General features: G+C 37.1%; 1 protein-coding gene across 3 annotated transcripts in view; it reads right to left on the reverse strand.

Moving 5' to 3' along the window:
- CDC14A (cell division cycle 14A) overlaps window positions 1–22,649 on the reverse strand; it is a 180,680-nt gene that overhangs the window by 25,572 nt on the left and 132,459 nt on the right. For all 3 annotated transcript variants that reach the window (XM_065907974.1, XM_065907964.1, XM_065907957.1), the window contains exon 11: window positions 15,723–15,882. In XM_065907974.1, coding sequence (XP_065764046.1) covers window positions 15,723–15,882 — 160 coding nt within the window. The remainder of the gene's footprint in view (window positions 1–15,722; window positions 15,883–22,649) is intronic.

The raw sequence follows: 22,649 nt of genomic DNA on the forward strand, positions 1-22,649 counted from the left end.
AGTCTAAGGAAAGTGATCCTCAGCTTGAGACTGCAATATTCAACCTATTTGTCAAGTGTAAAGGTAGAACAAAGGTACAAAAATTTACCTCTTACACACTCTTTCTGGGAAAATTACTATAGGATGTGCTTTAGGGGAAAAAAAGAAGACAATGTAAGATCCAGGAAAATCAGGGACCGGACTGAAGGCTGTGAAGAGAAGGTCTTGAGTCAGAACTCTATGTCTGCACTAGAGAACAGTTAGTCCAGGTTGGAAGGTATAAGTGTCCCCAGGAAAAGAATGGACTTGGTAAGATTTTTTTGCTGTGTTGAGATTTTGAAAATTTTTAAATTGCTTGGCACAATTTGTGGTGGGGGAGGGTGGAGAGTAGCATTCTTTTTTCCCAAATATATAGAAAACCATGCAAATAAAAATGGCAAATAACTCTAGGGAAAAAAGAGAGCTTCAACAAAGAAAACAGTCATAGTGGGCTATTAAACTCAACAGTGAGCAATATTTACATAGTAATAATGTATACATTATTTGGAAGGAAAGTTATGACCAACCTAGACAGCATATTAAAAAGCAGAGACATTACTTTGCCAACAAAGGTCCGTCTAGTCAAGGCTATGGTTTTTCCAGTGGTCATGTATGGATGTGAGAGTTGGACTATAAAGAAAGCTGAGTGCTGAAGAATTGATGCTTTTGAACTGTGGTATTGGAGAAGACTCTTGAGAGTCCCTTGGACTGCAAGGAGATCCACCCAGTCCATCCTAAAGGAGATAAGTCCTGGATGTTCATTGGAAGGACTGATGCTAAAGCTGAAACTCTAGTACTTTGGCCATCTCATGCAAAGAGCTGACTCATTGGAAAAGACCCTGATGCTGGGAAAGATTGAGGGCAGGAGGAGAAGGGGACAACAGAGGATGAGATGGTTGGATGGCATCATCAACTCTATGGACAAAGGTTTGGGTAAACTCCGGGAGTTGGTGATGGACAGGGAGGCCTGGCGTGCTGCAGTTCATGAGGTCACAGAGTCAGACACGACTGAGTGACTGAACTGAACTTAATTGAAAATTATAATATAGCTATATTGGGAAGCTGGAGGATTAAAGGTGATTGAGGTAGAAGAATTATTCTTGTCCACCATAACCAGCAGACAATAGGAAAATGCTCAAAATTGATAAATTTTTAAAAAGTGTTATTGTAAGATATTTAGAAATATGACAGGGAAAATATTAGTATAATTTGCTTAAAGGTTTTCCTCCTTTGAGAGTGGGTCTGGGGATACAGCAAGGTGGGATAGGGAACTGATTTTCTTTTTTATCAGAATTCAATACTTTTGAAATTTCAAAAACTGTTGTCATGATTTTTAAAAATAAACATTAATTTTAAAATATAGTTAAAGTAACTATTTTTATATTATAGTTACATGTGTTTATCTCTCCTACTTTATTATAAATCTTAAAAGTGAACATTTTTAAAATTATAATACATTTTAAACACATAGAAAACAAGTAAATGATGTAACAGCCAGTCATGACCTTACTATCCAGAATTGACATATTTTTTTTCTTACGTTCCTTAAGGAGTTTACTTCAGTACACTAGCTTTCAAAGAAAAAGAAAACATTATATATAAAGTCCCAGCTCTCAACCTCTGGAGAAAGAAACCATGACTTTTCTAAAGAAAAAATATATATATATTACCACATAGTACTTGTTTGTCATAGGCAACAACAAACTACAGAAAATATTGTCTCAAAGAAAAACATTAAAGCCACCTACATATTTATCTTCAAAGTAAAACACACTAGCATTCTGTCTTATAGTCTTCCAGACTATTCCCTATGGCACACATACCCCACCAACACATTTCTTCCTCACAAAGGGAGGTTGAATTATGCATGCTGCTTTGTAACTTACTTTTTCACTTAAATGTACTATGGAAGTGTTTCAGGGTAAATTTTTAAGATCCTCTACATTATCATTTTTATGGCTCTGTAAAATTCCACTGTCTAGATGTATCAAATTTTATATATTTTGCCCTAGGCCAGGCTGTTTTCTGTCTTTCATCATAACAAACAGTTCCAACAAACATCTTTCTATACAAGCACATGGTCTTTGAACCCGTCCTATTATTGCTGCCTTAAGATAAATGGATAGAAGTGGAATTGCTAGATTAAAGTCTCCTGCTATATATTATCAAACCACCCTCCAGAAAGACTACACCATTTTAAATTCCAACTAGCAATGTTTAAGAGCTTTTTAATCCCCAAAACCCTTGCTAATACAGCATACATTTCTTTAATCTCACATAACCTGACAGGCATAAATAGCATCTGTGTTTTCTTTACTCCTAAGGAAGTAGAACTTTTTTTTTATATTTACCAACCATAAGGGCTCCCATTTTATTTGCGTACATGGAGTTCTTAGGTTGATTTTTAAGAGCTCTTTACATTTAAAAAAAAAAAAATTAAAACCCTCATTTGAATGTGATGCAACTATTTCCTCTTAGTTGATTACTGTGAGGTGAGTAAATTAGAGAGATCAAGACTAGGGGGGAGGAACAGCAGTGGTCTGATGAGAGATGACAGACTGAACCAGGCAAGCAGAACGGCTTGGAACTCAGGACCTGGGGAAGGAAGAGGGAGGGAAAAAGAGCTGGACACACAATAGAGGTCTGAAAAAATCTGCTAAAATCTAAATACGCAGTTTTTATTTTATTTCTTTTGGTCTCGATCTATCACCCTTTATTTTATTTCTGTGGCTACTGTAAGAAGTTTTAGCCATTTTTAGGATGAAGAATATAAAACATATGAGCTACAAAATTCTTAGTAAATGATTAACAGCCTTCAAACTCTTGACAAAAATTGTTATACACAATGTTATTCAAAACACATTTAAATTAAATTACAAAATTAATTTAAACAAAAAGTCCTGCACCCCTATGGTCAGTTAATCTTTGACAAAGGACATACAAAGAGAAAAAGACAGTTTCTTCAGTAAAGGGTGCTAGGAAAGTTGGAGAGTTGAATGTAAATCAATGAACACACCCTCTCGTCACACACAAAAATAAACTCAAAATAACTTAAAGACTTAAACGTAAGACAAGACACCATAAAACTCCTAGAAAAGGTCATAGGCAAAACATTCTCTGACACAAATCGTACCAATGTTTTCTTAAATCAGTCTCCCAAGGCAATAGAAATAATAACAAAAATAAACACTTGGGGCCTAATCAAACTTACAAGATTTGCACAGCAAAGAAAACCATAAGCAAAAAGACAACCTACAGAATGCAAGAAAATATCTGCAAAGGATGCAAATGACAAGGGTTTAATCTAATACACAAACAGATCAGTCAACTCAACAACATAATATCAAACAATCAGATTGAAAAATGAGCAGAAGATCTAAATGGACATTTCTCCAAGGAAGAAATACAGATGGCCAACTGGCACGTGAAAAGATGCTCAACATCACTAATTAGAGAAATGCAAATCAAAACTACAATGAGATGCCACCTCGTACCTTCAAAAACTCTACAAATAACAAATGCTGGACAGTGTGTGGAGAAAAGGGAACCCTCCTACACTGTCAGTATGAATGTAAGTTGGTGCAGCCACTGTGAAAAACAGTAGGAGGTTTCCTCAGAAAGCTAAAAATAGAATTACCATTTGATCCAGGAATCCCACTCCTGGGTGTATATTGGCAAAACTTTAATTCAAAAAGATACACACACCTTTATGTTCACAGCAGTACTACTGACAATAGTCAAGACATGGAAACAACCTAAATGTCATCAACAGATGAATGAATAAATATTACTCAGTCATAAAAGAGAACAAAATAATGTCAACATTATTTTGGATAACGGATGCAACTAGAAATTATCACACTAAGTGAAGTAAGTCAGAAAGAGAAAGACAAACACCGTATGATATCACTTATATGTAGAATCTAAAGTATGACACAAATGAAACCATCTACAAAACAGAATCAGAATCATGGACATAAAGAAGAGATTGGAGATTGTCGAGGGGAAGGGGTTGGGATGGAGTGGGAGGGACGGAGCAGGAGGTTGGGGTTAGCAGATGCAAATTATTATATACAGAATGGACAAATGACAAGGTCCTACTGGTATAGCACAGAGAAGTATATTCAATATCTTACTGTAAACCATAATGGAAAAGAATGTAAAAAATGAATGCATGCATATGTATAATTTTGCTATACAGCAGAAATTAATACAACATTGTAAATGAACTACACTTGTTTTTAAAATATTTTTGAAAAGAAACAAAAAGCTAATATAGAAGGGGATTTGAGCTTCCTGGAACCCTGAAAAAGACATGCAGATAGGAATAGAACCAAATCCTGTATTTATCAGGGTATCTATAACATAAATTAGGGGGCTTTCCAGGTGGTACAGTGGTGAAGAATCTGCCTGCCAATGCAGGAGATGCAACAGATGAGGGTTTGATCCCTGGGTCATGAAGATATCCTGGAGAAGAAAATGGCAACCCACTCCAGTATTCCTGCCTGGAAAATTCCACAGACAGAGGAGCCTGGTGGGCTACAGTCCATGGAGTTGCTAAGAGTGGGATACAACTGAGCACAAGCGCAACATACACTGGGTCATAAGCACCTGCGTGGGGGAAGATGTATTAGAAAATACAGCTCCATTTGTCATGAGGCATAAGTCAATCCCAAGAACTGATAGACCTGGGGGATTCTGAGGATGTTTCTGATCGGGTACTGTTAGACCTCATTCTTTATACCAAAGTCATTCCTCATGATGACTAATGATGAACAAAGTCACAAACAGCAAAGGTTAACCCAGCCCTCCCTGTTCTCTTGGGTTTCAGCCCCTCTCTCCAGAGTCCCAGTGCAACCCCCACTCCCTGCTCTCAGCTTCTCTAGGAGCAGCAGATCCCCTGAAACAAAGCCGCATGGTTGCTGGTGATGGTGAAGAAGCCTACTCCAGGGAAGACCTTATGTTTTGGCTCCCCCAGGAAAGAGGTCTGCTCTTAGGCTCCCTGTTGCACTCTTGAGGATCTGAGCACCAGCAGCTTTTCATTTGGATGCCAGCTTGCCTTACATAAAGACAGGAAAATGAGAGTCAACTAAAACACATAAAGAAGGAGCATTTTAAAAGATATTCTTGGAAGACACTGGGCAGTGGGGGTGGCAGCCATGCCACGTGGCTGCTGGGGTCACTGTGCCTGCTGCTGAGCAGCGCCACAGAGATCAAGCCCTGAGCCTCTGGAGTGGGAGCACTACCTCCAAGACCCTAAACTACCAGAGAAGTGACCCTAGGGAGTATCAAATAGTGAGCACTCACACAAAGGAAATCACCTGAATACAAGACCCAGCATCACCCAACCACTCATAGCACCCTGTGCAGGACACCCATCTAAACAACAGATAAAACAAAAATACAAACCCAATCATCAGCAGACAGGATTACCACCTCACTCAGCCTTACCCATCAGAGAAAAAACAAACAAACAAGCAAAAACTCAGCACGAATCTCACCCTATATGAAGCTCACACAAACCACTGGACCAACCTCAGGAGGGCAGAAACCAAACACAAGAAAGAATTCAACCTTCTTCAAGGAAAGAATTCGACTCTCCTTGAAGCCTGGGAAAAAGAGACCTCAAACACAATAAGTTAAAAAAATAAAAAATTAAAAGGCAGAGAAATACTGCACAAATGAAGGAATAAACTAGAAACACAGAAGTCCAAATAAATGAAGAGGAAACAGGCAAACTACCTGAAAAAGAATTCAGAATAATGATAGTAAAAGTGATCAAAAACTTTGAAAACAAAATGCAGAAAATGCAAGAATCAATTAACAAAGACCTAGAAGAATTAAAGAATAAACATACAGAGACAAATAACACAATTACTGAAATTAAAAATACTCTGGAAGGAATCAATAGCAGAATATCTGAAGCAGAAGAATGAATCAGTGAGCTGGAAGATAAAATGGTGGAACTAACTTCTGAAGAGCAGAATAAGGGACAAAGAATGAAAAGAGCTGAGGACAGTCTCAGAGACCTGACCATATCAAATGCACCAACATTTGAATTATAGGGGTCCCAGAAGAAGAAGAGAAAAAGGATATGAGAAAATTTTTGAAGAGATTATAGTTTAAAATTTCCCCAACATGGAAAAGGAAATAGCCAGTCAAGTCCAAGAGGCACAAAGAGTCCCATTCTGGATAAACCCAAGGAGAAACACGCCAAGACACATACTAATCAAACTAACAAAGACTAAACACAAAGAAAGAATATTAAAAGCAGTAAGGGAGAAGCAACAAGTAACATACAAGGGAAACCTCATATGTTTAACAGCTGATCTTTCACCAGAAACTCTGAAGGCCAGAAGGGAACGGCAGGATAAATTTAAAGTACTGAAAGGGAAAAATCTACAACCAAGATTACTGTGCCCAGTAAGGATATCATTCAGAATTAATGGAGAAATAAAAAGTTTCTCAGACAAGCAAAAGTACCACCAAACCAGCTTTACAACAAATATTAAAGGGACATATATAGTCAAGAAATACAAGAGAAGAAAACAGATCTACAAAATCAACCCCAAACAATTAAGAAAATGGAAGAGGAACATATATATCAATAACTACTTTAAATGTAAATGGGTTAAATGCTCCAATCAAAAGACACAGACTGGCTGAATGGATATAAAAACAAGACTCACACATATGCTGTCTACAAGAAACCAACTTCAGACCTCAAGATACATATACACTGAAAGTGAGAAGATGGAAAAATATATTCCATGCAAATGGGAAGCAAAAAAAAGCTGCAGTAGCAATCTTCATATCAGACAAAATAGACCTTAAAATAAAGAAGATTACAAGAGATAAGGAAGGACACTACATAATGATCAAGGGATCAATCAATGCAAGAGGAAGATGTAACAACTGTAAATATCTAAGCACCCAACATAGGAGCACCTCAATACATAAGACAAACACTAACAGACATAAAAAGAGAAACTGACAGTAACACATTAATAGTAGGAGACTTTAACACCCCACTCACACCAATGGACAGATCATCAAAACAGAAAATTAATAAGGAAACACAAGTTTTCAATGATACATTAGATGAGATGGATCTCATTGATATCTTCAGGACATTTCATCCAAATGCAGAAGAATACACCTTCTTCTCATGCGCACATGGAACATTCTCCAGGATAGACCACATCTTCAGTCACAAATCAAACCTCAGTCTGAAGTCGTATCAAGCATCTTCTCTGACCACAATGCTATGAGACTAGATATCAATTACAAGGAAAAAACTGTAATAAACACAAACATATGGAGACTAACAACACGTTTCTAAATAACCACCAGGTTACTGAAGAAATCAAAAGGGAAATCAAAAAATTTCTAGAAACAAATGACAATGACAACACAAAAACTCAAAACCTATGGGATGCAGCAAAAGCAGTTCTAAGAGGGAGGTTTATAGCAATACAATCCTACCTCAAGAAACAAGAAAAACATTGAATAGACAACCTAGCTTTACACCTAAAACAACCAGAAAAAGAAGAACAAAAAATGCCCCTCAAATTAGTAGAAGGAAAGAAATCATAAAGATCCAAGTAGAAATAAATGAAAAAGAAATGAAAGAAACAATAGTAAAGATTAATAAAACTAAAAGCTGGTTCTTTGAGAAGATAAAGAAAATTGACAAACCTTTAGCCAGACTCATCAAGAAAAAAAGGGAGAAGAATCAAATCAACAAAATTAGAAATGAAAAAGGAGAGGTTACAACAGACAATGTAGAAATACAAAGGATTATAAGAGACTATTATGAACAACTATATGGCAATAAAATAGGTAACCTGGAAGAAATGGACAGATTCTTAGAAAAGTTCAATTTTCCAAGACTGAACCAGAAAGAAATAGAAATTATGAACAACCTAATTATAAGCACTGAAATTGAAGCTGTGATAAAAAAAAAAAAAAATCTCCCAAAAAACAAAAGCCCAGGACCAGGTGGCTTCACAGGAGAACTCTATTAAACATTTAGAGAAGAGCTAATGCCTATCCTTCTAAAACTCTTTCAAAAAACTACAGAGGAAGAAACACTTCCAAACTCATTCTATGAGGCCACAATCACCCTGACACCAAAACCAGACAAAGACAACACACAAAAAGAAAACTACACATCAAAATCACTGATGAACATAGATGCAACAATCCTAAACAAAATTTTAGCAAACAAAGTTCAGCAACACATCAAAAAGCTCATACACGAAGATCAAGTTGGGTTTATCCCAGGGATGCAAGGATTCTTCAATATATGCAAATAAATCAATGTGATACACCATATTAACAAATTGAAAGATAAAAACCATTTGATAATCTCAATAGAAAAGCTTTGACAAAATTCAGCACCCATTTATGATTAAAACTCTTCAAAAAATGGGCATAGAAAGAAACTACCTCAACACAGTAAAGGCCATATATGATAAGCCTACAGCAAACATTATTCTCAGTGGTAAAAAAGCTGAAAACATTCCCCCTAAGAGCAGGAACAAGACAAGGGCGTCCATTTTTGCCACTATTATTCAACATAGTTCTGGAAGTCCTAGCTACAGCAATCAGAGAAGAAAAGAAATAAAAGGAATCCAGTTCAGAAAAGAAGAAGTAAAGCTCTCACTGCTTGCAGATGACATGATACTGTACATAGAAAACCCTAAAGGCAGTAACAGAAAATTACTAGAGCTAATCAGTGAATTTAGCAAAGTTGCAGGATACAAAATCAACACACAGAAATCACTTGCATTTCTATATACTAACAATGAAAAATCAGGAGAAATTAAGGAATCAATCCCATTCACTACTGCAACAAAAAGAATTAAATATCTAGGAATAAACTTACCGAAGGAGACAAAAGAACTGTACACAAAAAATTATAAGACACTACTGAAAGAAATCAAAGATGACATAAACAGATGGAGAGATGTTCCATGTTCCTGGGTAGGAAGAATCAACATTGTGAAAATGACTATATTACCAAACACAATCTACAGATTCAATGCAATCCCTATCAAATTACCAATGGCATTTTTCACAGATCTAGAACAAAAAATTTCACAATTCATATGGAAACACAAAAGACCCCAAATAGCCAAAGCAGTCTTGACAAAGAAGAATGGAGCTGGAAGAATCACTTTCCTGACTTCAGATTATACTACAAAGTTACAGTCATCAAGACAGTATGGTACTGGCACAAAAACAGAAATGTATACCAATGGAACAGGATAGAAAGCCCAGAGATAAACCCATGCACCTCTGGGTACTCTACTTTTGACAAAGGAGGCAAGAATATACAATGGTGCAAAGACAGCCTCTTCAATAAATGGTGATGGGAAAACTGGACAGCTCCATGTAAAAGAATGAAATTAGAATACTTCCTAACACCATACACAAAGATAAAGTGGATTAAAGACCTAAATGCAAGACCAGAAACTATAAAACTCTTAGAGGAAAACACAGGCAGAACACTCAGTGATGTAATCAAAGCAAGATCCTCTATGACCCTCCTCCTAGAGTAATGGAAATAAAAACAAATGTAAACAAGTGGGGCCTGATTAAACCTAAAAGCTTTTGCACAGCAAAGGAAACTATAAGCAAGGTGAAAAGACAATCCTCAGAATGAGAGAAAATAATAGCAAATGAAACAACTGACAAACAATTAATTTCCAAAATATACAAACAGCTCATACAACTCAATACCAGAAAAGCAAACAATGCAATCAAAAAGTGGGAAAAAGACCTAAACAGACATTTCTCCAAAGAAGCTATACAGATGGCTAACAAACACATGAAAAGATGCTCAACACTGCTCATTATTAGAGAAATGCAAATCAAAACTACAATCAGATATCACCTCACACTGGTCAGAATGGCCCTCATCAAAAAGTCTACAAACTATAAATGCTGAAGAGGGTGTGGAGAAAAGAGAATGCTCTTGCACTATTGGTGGAAATGTAAACTGATACAGCCACTATGGAAGACAGTGTGGGGATTCCTTAAAAGACTAGGAATAAAACTACCATATGACCCAGTAATCCCACTGATAAACATACACCCTGAGGAAACCAAAACTGAAAGAGACACATGTATCCCAATGTTCAATGCAGCAATATTTACAATCACTAGAACATGGAAGCAACCTAGATGTCCATCAACAGATGACTGGATAAAGAAGTTGTGGTACATATACACAATGGAATATTACTCAGCCATAAAAAGAAATGCATTTGAGTCAGTTCTAACAAGGTGGATGAACCTAGAACCTATTATACAGAGTGAAGTGAGTCAGAAAGAGAAAGATAAATACCATATTCTAATGCATATATATGGAATCTAAAAAAATGGTACCGAAGAATTTATTTACAAGCCAACAATGGAGAAAAAGACATAGAGAATAGACTTATGGACATGGGGAGAGGGGAGGAGAGGATGAGATATATGGAAAGAGTAACATGGAAACTTATATTACCATATGTAAAATAGATAGCCAACAGGAATTTGCTGTATGGCTCAGGAAACTCAAACAGAGGCTGTGTATCAAGAGGTGGGATGGGGAGGGAGATGGGAGGGAGCTTCAAGAGGGATGGGATATACATATACCTATGGCTGATTCATGTTGAGGTTTGACAAAAATCAACAAAATTCTGTAAAGCAATTATCTTTCAATAAAAAATTAATTAATACAAAAAAAATTTTTTAAGATAATCTTATTTACAGGTGATGGTCTAGCTAAAGAATCAAATAACAGCATAAAATATGAAGATGTACTTTATTCTACCATTTGTCCACTATATACAGACAAGATGAAAACCAAAATCAAATAAATTGTGCCCACAGATTTCAGTTAGATAAATTACTGACCAACATATTAATAAAACAGGGAAAGCTACTAAGGAGGCCGTCGTGTAAGCCATTAAGAAAAGATCTTTTAGATGAAATATAGCACACTATGGAATAAGATGGAAGAGTTATAATAGAAAAATGACATAAAAGGAGAGTTTGAAATAGAAACAAGTAAAAATAGAAGTCAAAGGACTGAAAGAAAAAGACGAAAATAGCATTTTTTGCAGATTTAAATGATTTGGCCAGGAAAAATGACTGGGTCATCTCTAAAATTCTTTTCAGCTCTCAGATGTTAAGCCTATGAGATATAAAAGTTGGGGAAAGGCAAAGAGGTCATCTTCATAAGTTGCTTCTGATCAATAAAAAATTTGGATTTATCAGAGCCCCCCTAATTCATCCCTGATGCTGTGGAAGATTGAAGGTAGAAGAAGGGGACAACAGAGGACAAGATGGTTGGATGGTATCACCGACACAATGGACATGAATTTGAGCAATCGCCAGGAGATGGTGAAGGACAGGAAAGTCTGGCGTGCTGTAATCCATGGGTTCACAAAGAGTCAGACATGACTGGGTGACTGACCAAAAACAACCCAAATTCATCTTCCCTCCTCTTTCCTGCCCCTGGTTCAGACCTCTATCACCTGGACCACTGCTTTGTAACCTTCCACCTCTAGCCACACACAGACCCAGCACCCCTTCAACAGCACAGCCAGGGTGAGCTCCCCAAATGGTGAATCTCCCCTGACTAACAGCCTCTGGTGGATCCCAGCAACTCTCAGATTGGACCTGGAATGTCTCAGTGGACCTATGAGTGGAAAGAAAGGTGCTTAAAGGTAGGGCCTTTGTATTTCACAGATTTCTAAGACATACCCTGTCTTAGATGTTCACTGGGACATTTATAAATCATAGTAACTGAGTGAGGTAATTAAAGCACCACATTCTCATTTATCTGATTGTCAATTTATGTGAACTCGGCCACACATCAGCAGCACCTGTATCTGCTTAATATCTCTAAGTCAAGAGTATATACTGACTGATGTGCTAATACTGGACTATCACCCTGGAGTAGGAAAAGGATAGAAACAATCGTGATTCCAGGGGAAATTTCTGAGGACAGGCTGGCTAAGGTTATGTACTAGAGCCACACAGAGAAACCCATGGACAGGCAGTGGGGTACAGTGAGAGGCCTCCAGGGTTGGGGGCTAACTCTGGAGCCAGAGTCCCTGGGTTCAAATGACAGCTCCACTCTGTACTTTGTGATGTTGGGCAGGTGGCTTCCTCTGCCTCAGTTATGTCATCTGTAAAGTGGACCTAGTAAAGGTGCCTATTTCATACACCTGTTGTAAGGACTAAACTTAATCCATGTTAAGTGCTTAGAACACCCGGGCACATAGCAGGCACTGTTTAGGTTGCTATTGTTGTTGCCCTGTAAGCTCATTTAACTCCTTATATACCTGGCACTTTAAATAAGGTGCATTAAATTTCATCTTCTTGAAACCATTTTTAAAAGTCTTTATTAAATTTGTTACAGTATTATTTCTGTTTTATGTTTCGGTTTTTTGGCCAGGAGGCATGTGGGATATCAGCTCCCCAACCAGGGACTGAACACACACCCTTTGCATTGGAAGGTGAAGTCTTAACCACTGGACCTCCCGGGAAGTCCCTTAAAGCCATTTTTTATAAGCCCAATGCACAACGAATCCTCAGGCCACTGATGATCAAAACAAGCACTTATCCCTGGTACTATTTTGTATTTGAGTATGTGCTACCCTTGGATAGCTTGAATTATTATTCCCAATTTCACGTCTGTATTCTTATTTGTTTTCTGTGAAACTGTCCGTCTTTATTCATTCAGGTAATATTTACAAAGTCCCTGTGGGCTAGGAGTAGAATCATGATGAAGGCAGACAGACGCCTCCATCTTTGTAAAGAGTATCACCCAGCAAGGAAGGCGAGTGAGGACCATGAGGAAAAAGACCATGCAAAGGCAGGCGCATGGAGCAGGGAGCCTACTCTAGACCCACACACATGCACTGAGTGTATTTCATTGCTCCTAGGCAGTACTAACAGCCAGGTTCAATGAGGGTAAAACCTCTGTTTTTAAAAGGTTTCTCCTAACTCTGAGTGGACCAAGAGAATTCATTAAAACCACAGCCTATTCCATCACTATGGCCTGAATCATTCCAGTTGATACTTTTGCTTATTTTCCTTTTACTCACCCTATAAGCACTGGAAAACTACACGTTCAGGTTCTCCAAATCAGGGAACTACAGAGTTTCCTAAGCTTCCTAATAACCAATCACAGGAAAATTCCTGTAGGCCTAGAATCAAAAGATAATTTGCTATCTCTGCTTTCAATCTGACTTTAAAAAAGTAGATTTTAGAAGATTATTGCCTTTTGCAATTTCTTTGTACATAAACTAAATACACCCAGGGTTTCCACGGGCTTCTATCCTGAATGTTGGTATCGAACTTGAAACATGTTATAAAAACTTCTGCAGCATTCTTAAAGTATTTTCCCAATTACAAGAATGATAAAGAAACCACTAACTCATATACACTCACTTGAGTAAACTAACTCCCCACATTCATGGAGACAGCACCAGATAAGCATGGCAATAAAGAGATTGAGAATCATAAGAGGTGTTTACGCAAAGCATCAGCTAACTATAAACCCATAGATATGTCGTGCCTACAATCTTAACCACACCATCATTCCCTAGTATTTCTGAACCCTTTCATTTCTGTCCTCTAATTTCAAAAATAATAGCACTTCTGAATGAGAACTAAAGTAATTAATTTGAGGGGTGTTGAAAAGAAGGAGGTAAAACAACCAACATCTGAATATATGTTCATATTTAAAACTGATATTTTAAATTTCAATCATATTGCATTCATCACCCTTTCAGTGATAAATCAGTTGTTCACTGATCTCAAGTTCAACAAACTGGGTTCCAAAAAACTATGAGAACAAGTGTTCTAACTATCAGATGTCAATTTAATACAGATTATAATAGTAAAAGCATTATGTTTCTGCAAGATAAATGTATTTCGTAGATAGACAGACAGGTTTCACATGTGCCTCTTCAGAAGTCATAACTCAAAAGTCTTATTTACTTAAACTCAACGTGAAGAGGAAATGCTGACCAGAACAACAAAGTGTTCATGTTTAGCTATATTATCTCACTAAAATGACCATCCATATCCTTTCTGTTTGCTTTGAAAAGGTCAAACTATAACACAAAGACAAGAAAAGGTCTCCAAAGGCTCTAAATGTCAACGCGACCTTGGCTAAAAAGATTTACGCCTGGTCAAACCACTAAACTCAGCCACTTCATTGGTGACTGTCCTGGAGAACATACCACAGGGTTGAAAACTCAGTTCCTCCAGCAGTCTCCATCCTTCCTCTTGAAGAAAACACTCTCCCTATCTCCAAACACTTTCATTATCTTTCCTGGTGAAAGGAAATCTGCTTGATTTCCTGAATCAAACAGATTACTGAAAAAACAAAACTGTTTGGATTGCCAACTGCTGACCTAACACAGCTATGATACATTCCTTCCATCCTCGAGGGCTAAGCCTGTTCGAGGCCCCTGTCACTGCCTAATAGAATGTACATCTGCATTTGCTGCTTAAACATTTTAATAGCTTTCCTGCGTCTTTAGGGACATAAAAATAAATATAAACCAGGTGCTTACCTTCGCCTTAGTCAATACTGTGATGCATGTGCACATGCTCACTCTGTTATGTTTGATTTTTTGTGACCCCATGGATGGTAGCCCACCAGGCTTCTCTGTCCATGGAATTTTATAGGCAAGAGTACTGGAGTGGGTTGCCATTTCCTCCTCCAGGGGATCTTCCCGACCCAGGGGTCCAGCCCGCATCTCCTACATGGGCAGGTGGATTCTTTATCACTGAGCCATCTGGGAAGCCCATAGTCATATTGTGGTAGAAAAAGCTAAACTAGCAGCTAGACTACCTGCTCTGAAGGTGGTCCCACTACTTAAAAACTCTATAACCTTGAGCAAGTATGGAATTTTATGCAACTCAGGTTTCTGATTCACACAAGGTAAGAAATTAGAACAAATTATTTCCAGGTTGTTTTTAGTTCCAAGAATGCCCATGAGCCTAATTCTTAGTAAATCACTACCATTTTTATTCAGAGATAGGAGGAATAATAGAAAAAAATACAGATTTAAAATCAGATAGACCTGGATCGAATTATGTTTTTAACACTGAGATTAGAATTTCTCTAATATTCAATTTCCTTATTATAACATAGAGATAATGTTGCCTAAGTCACCTAATCTCTAGTTATACTGATTAAATCAAACTACGTATGTCAACTGTTTAAAGTGGTTTGCTTCTATTGGAGTCTCAAAAAAAAAAAAAAGTTGCCCCTGGTTATGCTTTCAACTCTGGACTTACTTTAGAAATCATGTATTTGAGGTTGCAATGTATCATTTGTGGTATGTACTATCCAATTATCACATTAAGATTTTTCTGATTAATATCTATTTCCATCTGCAAATAGAAAGTCTGCTTTTCAATTTTGCTTTAGCAAGTAGTTTCCAAACCAGAGTAGAATCCTTTATAACTGTATTCCTTAAATTACAGCTTTTTTTCTTGTAAGGATAATTACTTTCTTTGTTTTTATTCTTGCTTTATAGGTGGTGCCTCCACACCTAAAAATTTAGTACTGTCATCATTTAGAGAAGAGATATGGCTATGTTATGTGTGTTCAATTGAAAAATGAAGAAATGCAGAATGTCAGTTTTAAGGAGATAGGAAAATCTTCCTAGGAAAAAACTCACCTCTCCAAATCTCTCCATGTTTTGTATTTTAGATAAATTTCCACCAATAGACATATCATCCAAGCTAGAAAGAATTTTATTAATACTTCCTTCACTGGATGGTCTATTTTTCAGTTTGGATCGGAAAATGTCTCCTTGGACCCATAGTGATGCCTGTTTCCTGTAAAAAGGAGAAAAAAATAATAATTTTTAAAATAAATAAATATCATCTCTTCAGAAATATGACATCTCATAGACAAAAAGATATAGCAGACAGATATTTGCAAATCAGACTAAAAAGATTATGAAGTCTTGGAATAAAGAAAATAAAGTCATTTTCTGAATGACAAAATAAATTAAAGTTCCATATTAAACACAAACACCCTTCTTTCAATATATGTCTGTACAGCCCTACATGGGTTGACTTTTAAGGGTCTTAGATGCTTAGAACAACTTCCACAGTAATAAAGACACAGCTAATTTCTCTTTTGAATATTAATTTGAAATCTGTAATATATTTCTAAAATAGCAATTTGATACATCTGTGAAAATAGCTGGAGTGAAATGGACTCAAAGACAGGTGAATGAACTTAAGTTAGACGGAGATATCACCTTAAAAAAGTACTAACCACACACCTAATTGTACGTGGTATCATAAAAAGGCATGAACGCATAACTACAAACCCACTCTTATGATCTAAAAATAAGGTTTATAGCCTCAAATTGATTATCTTTTGGGAAAAAGAAAATGTAGTTGACATTCATCTACAAGCTTCCCTTTATTCAAACAGGGCATATTTACAGCTATTTTCAAGGCTATAAGAAAATAATTTAAAATGTGTAAGCAAAATGACAATTTTGGGCTACTGTTTTTATTGATGGGGTCACCTTCATACACCCCCATAGTTCCATACTATATCATACTGTACAGATTAGAATTCAACTAAAAACATTATAGTTCATCATAAGGAATACCAACAAGCAAAGAAATAACATTATCAAGGAGATGTCACCAATAAGAACACAGATTTCTTTCTTGAGGCAACAGGACAACCCAGTAGTACTTTCTCTCAAAGGTTCCACATATCACAGAAAATTCAGATTAAAATATGAGAGGAAAACAACCCTCCCTGAAATGTCCTGTCTCATTGGGCCTTCAGCAAAGGAATCCATCTTTCCTTCTAAACAAAGTTTATTCCCAAATCAGAATGTTAGTGTTTATGGTTAAAAATTGTTGAGAATCTTGAAGAAGAAGTTAACCTTTAAATTACAGCAAAATTTACATATGCAACCTCTCCAACCAAGCAAATCCAAACCTAGGCATCATACTACTGAAATATTCACTTGTGTACAAGATATAAACATGCTTGATACAATATTATTTGTAAGAGTAAAATAATAGAGGCATATAGTGGACAACAGGTTTATTACATTATAATAAAGCTATTCTGTGAAATATTATACAGTCAAAAAAGCCTGGGATGGCCCTACATGTGGTGACAGGGAAGAGTGGTCATGAAACAAGACATTAGTGAATGAAAAATTGAGTGACAGAGTGTGGAGAGCGTGATCCTGTCTTTTGGGGGGAAAAAAGCGAAAAATGTTACAATTCACAGTTCCCAGTTATTTGGAAGATTATATGCCAAAATATTAATGAGTTATCCTCAAGAATGGTAACAAAAGAGACTTTGCTTTCCACTTCATAATGTCTACACTTTTTGACCTTTTTTAAAAAAAACAATGTGCTGTTTGCCTTTGTTTAAAAAAAAAAAAAAGATTTGAAAATAAATAAAAATATAGATCAAAGCAGAACAAAGATAGAGTAAGTTTGAAAAGGAACCCTTAACATTGTTACCATAAAAGATAGCAAGCAGTACATTACTACACTGTCTTAACAAGAGCACTTTTAGAGGTCAGGAGAAGAAGAAATACCAAAATTTTAACAGCATAGGGTGCAACTGAACGGTTGAGGGGGGGCATTCTTTATTTAAATATAATATCCCACCCTACTTTCAAAGCTTCCCTGATAGCGCAGTCGGTTAAGAATCCCCCTGCAATGCAGGAGACCCTGGTTTGATTCCTGGATCAGGAAGATTCACTGGAGAAGGGATAGGCTACCCATTTCCAGTATTCTCGGGCTTCCCTTGTGGCTCAGATGGTAAAGAATCCGCCTGCAATGTGGGAGACCTGGGTTTGATCCCTGGGTTGGGAAGATCCCCTGGAGAAGGGAAAGACTACCCACTCCAGTATTCTAGCCTGGAGAATTCCAAGGACTGTATAGTCCACTGGGTCGCAAAGAATCAGACACGACTGAGTGACTCACTTTCACTTTTTCACCCTACTTTGAAAGAATAAGTTTTATTTCTCTGTTACCTTTTGTTCACTTTTCAATATTTTTCAAATAAAGCAAAAGAGAGAAAAAAATGCCTTTAGACACAATTTCTGAGACAGCCTTTATGGATATAAGTATTTAGATATAGATAGCTAGTATAGATATAAAATATGTTGTCCATATATAATAGTAACTTATCATTCCTAATATTGTTTTAAAATCAAAACTAGGTTAAACCATGTTTCTAACTAGATTAAATTTTAAAATAAAAATCTGGTGAATTTTTAAATATACGAATAAAATTAAATTTCCAGGAATTTATACATACCAATTCGCTAGGGAGTATGGCAATATCTACCTTCTACCATGGGAAATTTTTTTTTTTTTTTTGCTTCTTGGAAGCAAACTTCCGAGGATTATTTCCTGAACTTAGGATACATAACTGATGAGGCTGGCATAACCACTGAATCATATGTAATTCTTCTATACCAGTTGTAAAAATATATATGCAAAACAAACTCTTAACTTTTTCTTCCTTTGTGGAAATTTTCATAAAATCATACAGTAGCCTACCTGATACTTTGTAGTTTCAAAAATTCTTGCTTTAATTTTTCACTCCTCCAAACTTTTCTCACTTACTACTAACATCCGGCATAACCTTTTATATGATGCTTGAATATTATGTCCTTCCAATAGTAGTAAACAAAAGCAGAGTCCTTGGCACTGTACAAATCCTTCAAAAAATAAATTCATAAATAGTAGAGGTCTTGGGCCTCTGGTCAAAATCCCAGTAATAAAGAACTGCTTCTTCACAGGGAGAGAAGACTTAGCCCTGTCACAGATAATGAAAAAATCAGCTACATGAAACGCACAGAAAGGACAGAAATATTCAGATAAGACAGAATTCCTGTCCCTCAAGAAACTTCAGTTTAGTATGTGAAAAGTAAACAACTGAAATCCCATGGTAAAGCCCCATGACCACGATTTGCTTAGGAGCCTAGGGGAAGGGCCCCGACTCAAACTGAAAGACTCAGACACAAGTTATCTGAGAACCCAGAAGCACCTAGAACGATGAGCAGGGCTTAGCTAGCAAGGGTATCCCCTGGCAAAGAAAACCATGTGGGCTTGAAGAAACAATGAGAGCAAAGAAGACTGTACGTATGGAAAACTGAGTTGTTTGACTTGACTGAAGGCCCCCTCCTCCACAGGAGAGGAGAGGAGGTGAGAACCAGCTCACAAAGGGCTCTGCACGCCATACTAAGAAATTCACATGAGATCTCAAAACTGAAGGGAAGGCCCTGAGACGGTCTTGAGGTATAAAAAACACAGAGAGGGGAAGGAAGGCAAGAAGCTGGAAGGCCCAAGGGGATAAATTGAAAAAATTTCTAATTCTGAGATGTTATAAAGTGAAAACTCTGCTGCTGCTGCCAACCTAAAGATGAAAATGACAAAGTGACACCTTTCACTTGCTCAGTTTAAAAGACTCAATCTGTCCCATCAGTGGAAAGACTTGATCTGAACTTGAAAATACAGATGAATAAGGTGTCAAAGCTGATTTGTGTGTTGCTAAGCGATGCGATACTCAAGTGCTCCTTAAGAAAAAGCAGCACTTCACGCAAATACCTTTTATACTGACAGTGGAAACCACGCTAGCTTTTATTGTGGTATCTATTACTCCTTAAAAGCCTCATCTCAAATAGAAGAAGTAAAACATGTATTTTTAAGTAGTTAGCATTTAAAAATCAAATCCTAAGAAGCTAATGTAACAACTCAAAGTAAATCCTCCAGTAAAATAGTGCATTTTCTAAGACAGCATGACATAATTGACCCTCTGTTAAAAAAGAACTTGTGCTTTGAAGTGACTTTAAACAGTCTTGAGAAAAGTAGCCAGCGCTGGGGTCATTAGTTTGGCCACGTCTTGGCCCTGGGTTATTCAGGTTTGGGCCAGCCAAGCTTGGGACATAAGAAAAAGAATTAATTCAGACTTATTACAAGCCAATTCATAGTTAATTATGACATAAAACCTTCACAAGTCTTTAGAGAAAAAAATCTGCTCTCAGTTGCCTTGTAGATATTTCTGGTTTCGAATTCAGAGCACAGTGGCAGCCATTGTTGTGCAACTTCTGTTTGTAGCTGACCTCTTCTCCCAAACTTCCCTGACTGCAACTTAATCCCATCTCCACGCCATAACTCTTCCTCTTTATCACTTCTTCCATCCTCAACACATATTTCCCTAGTATGACCTAGCCCTGACCTCAGTGTCCATCCAAAGCCAACATTTAGTCATTTCATATGGAAACTCAACCAACTCTCTACCTCAACTTGGGCCTCCTCCAGCTGTGACTTGAGCCCCAGCCTTCCCTGTGCCTACTCCACTAACTGCTCTGTTATTATGGTAACAAGCAGTTCCTGGTTTAAAGAACTGGGCTAATGAAACGGCCTAACTTGATGTCAAAGGAAGACAAACTAGAGAGCAGTACCCAAGACTCAGTAGGCGGGAACAAGATAGGTAATCAAGAAGTTCTACTCTTATCTTGTATGAAGGGAAGATTTAATAGGGTTTAGGAAGAATTTATGAGGGAATGGGGAAAGTTCTTCTGAAATACAAAAGGAGAGGGGAAAAATGACTCAGGGAATCCCCAAAAAGATTCAATTCACTAGCTAATTCACATTTAGGGATAGAACCTCACAATTAGGAACTAGATCGCTGGTAACATATCAAAATACAAACTTTGTAGGTAAACCTAATGTTTTATGGTTTATATTTTTTCCCCAACTTTAACCCTTTTACACAGGAAACAAAACAAAAATCATTCAATCTTCTATCTCCAGTAACTGACAGGAGTATCTCAAGACAAATTTCTAATGCCACCATTGCCAAAAGTTCGTTTTTAACCTTATCTTTTGTGTGTGTGTGTAAGTACATGCTCAATCTCTCAGTCATGGACTGTAGCCCACCAGGCTCCTCTGTCCACGGAATTTGCTAGACAAGAACACTGGAGTAGATTGCCGTTTCCTACTCCAGGGGATCTTCCTGACCCAGAGATCAAACCCATGTCTCTTGCATCTCCTGCATTGGCCACCTGGGAAGCCCTTATCCTTTTTACTTAGATCCATGTTAGAATTTTACTTTTGTTATCCAGTAGATTCAATGCCAGCTGAGAGCCAATAAATAGATCAAGTGATACAGCAGTAAATATTGAAAAGCAACATAATCAAGTGTTACTGCAAAAAATGTGACTATCAAATAAATAGTACAAACTCAAGTCTATACAATGTGCTTGTTATTTTAATAAACAAATCACATTATTTCTTATTATTATTTTAAATTCTTTTGCTCACAATATTTCAGATTTTAAGTTCCGTATTTTAGGAAAGATAAGTTCTCAAATCTTCAAAAGAAATTAATAAAAAAAATTTAATCCATATTACTGGAGCTAGTCCATGTATCTTTAAAAAATACTATAAATAAATTATAATTTAAAATTCAAGCTGTTATTGCTAAACATTTTAAAGCATATTTCCATTTTTCTGGATAGGTTTTCTTCATCTTATTTTTGGTAATTTCCTGAAATGAAAAACAATGGTTGAACTATTCATTTCTTTTGTTGCTCAATCCAGTTGTGAAACTCAGTGGCTTAATCCAGCTGTGAAACTCACCAAATGCCATAAACACCAAACTAAATATTGCATAAGCTGCAAGTAAAAATGAGCCACAAACCCTTGTTATACAATGTGGCTGGTTGACCAGCAGCATCACATTCCCTGAGAGCTTGTTAGAAAGATAGAATCTCAAGTCCCACCCCAGATATCCTGAACCAGAAACCACATTTCCCAAGATCCCCAAATGAATGTTGGAGACCTTAGTATCTGAGAAGTACTGCAGACAACTGAAGGCTTATAACTAAATTACAATGTGGAAAAATATCCAACTTTACTGGAAGTTAATGAAAATATCTATGATGTGTTCAGTCATTTCAGTCATGTCTGATTCTTTGCAACCCTATGAACTGTAGTCCACCAGGCTTCTCTGTCCATGGGATTCTCCAGGCAAGAATACTAGGTTGCCATTCCCTCCTCCAGGGGAACTTCCTGACCCAGGGATTGAACTCGAATCTCTTATGTCTCCTGTATTGGCAGGCAGGTTCTTCACCACTAGTGCTACCAGGGAAGCCCAGTATCTATGATAAAATGGAATAGGTCAAATTCTGATTTATGGTTCTAAGAATAAAAAAATTCAACCACAACACTGATTCCTTAAAGATAACTTCATTCAAAGTGGAAGCTCTACTGTGCAAAGATAGAACTCCCTGTAGGGTCCAGATTTAAGCTCTGCATTCTTACTGTCTCGGGAGGAAATAAAAACATAAAACAATACATCATATGGGTGCATGCGCATATGCTAAGTCGCTTCAGTCTTGTCGACTCTGTGCGACCCTGTGGACTGTAGCCCGCCAGGCTCCTCTGTCCATGGAATTCTTCAGGCGAGAATACTGGAGTGGGTTGCCATTTCCTTCTCCACATCACATGAGTACCCACAAGTAAAAGATCTCTGTGAGCTAAAAGTCCCCACAGGAACTGCATGCCTGTCCTGCAAGGACCCCTTCTAATGAAAA

Source organism: Muntiacus reevesi, chromosome 1 (genome assembly GCF_963930625.1).
Source record: "Muntiacus reevesi chromosome 1, mMunRee1.1, whole genome shotgun sequence".
NCBI lineage: Eukaryota > Metazoa > Chordata > Mammalia > Artiodactyla > Cervidae > Muntiacus > Muntiacus reevesi.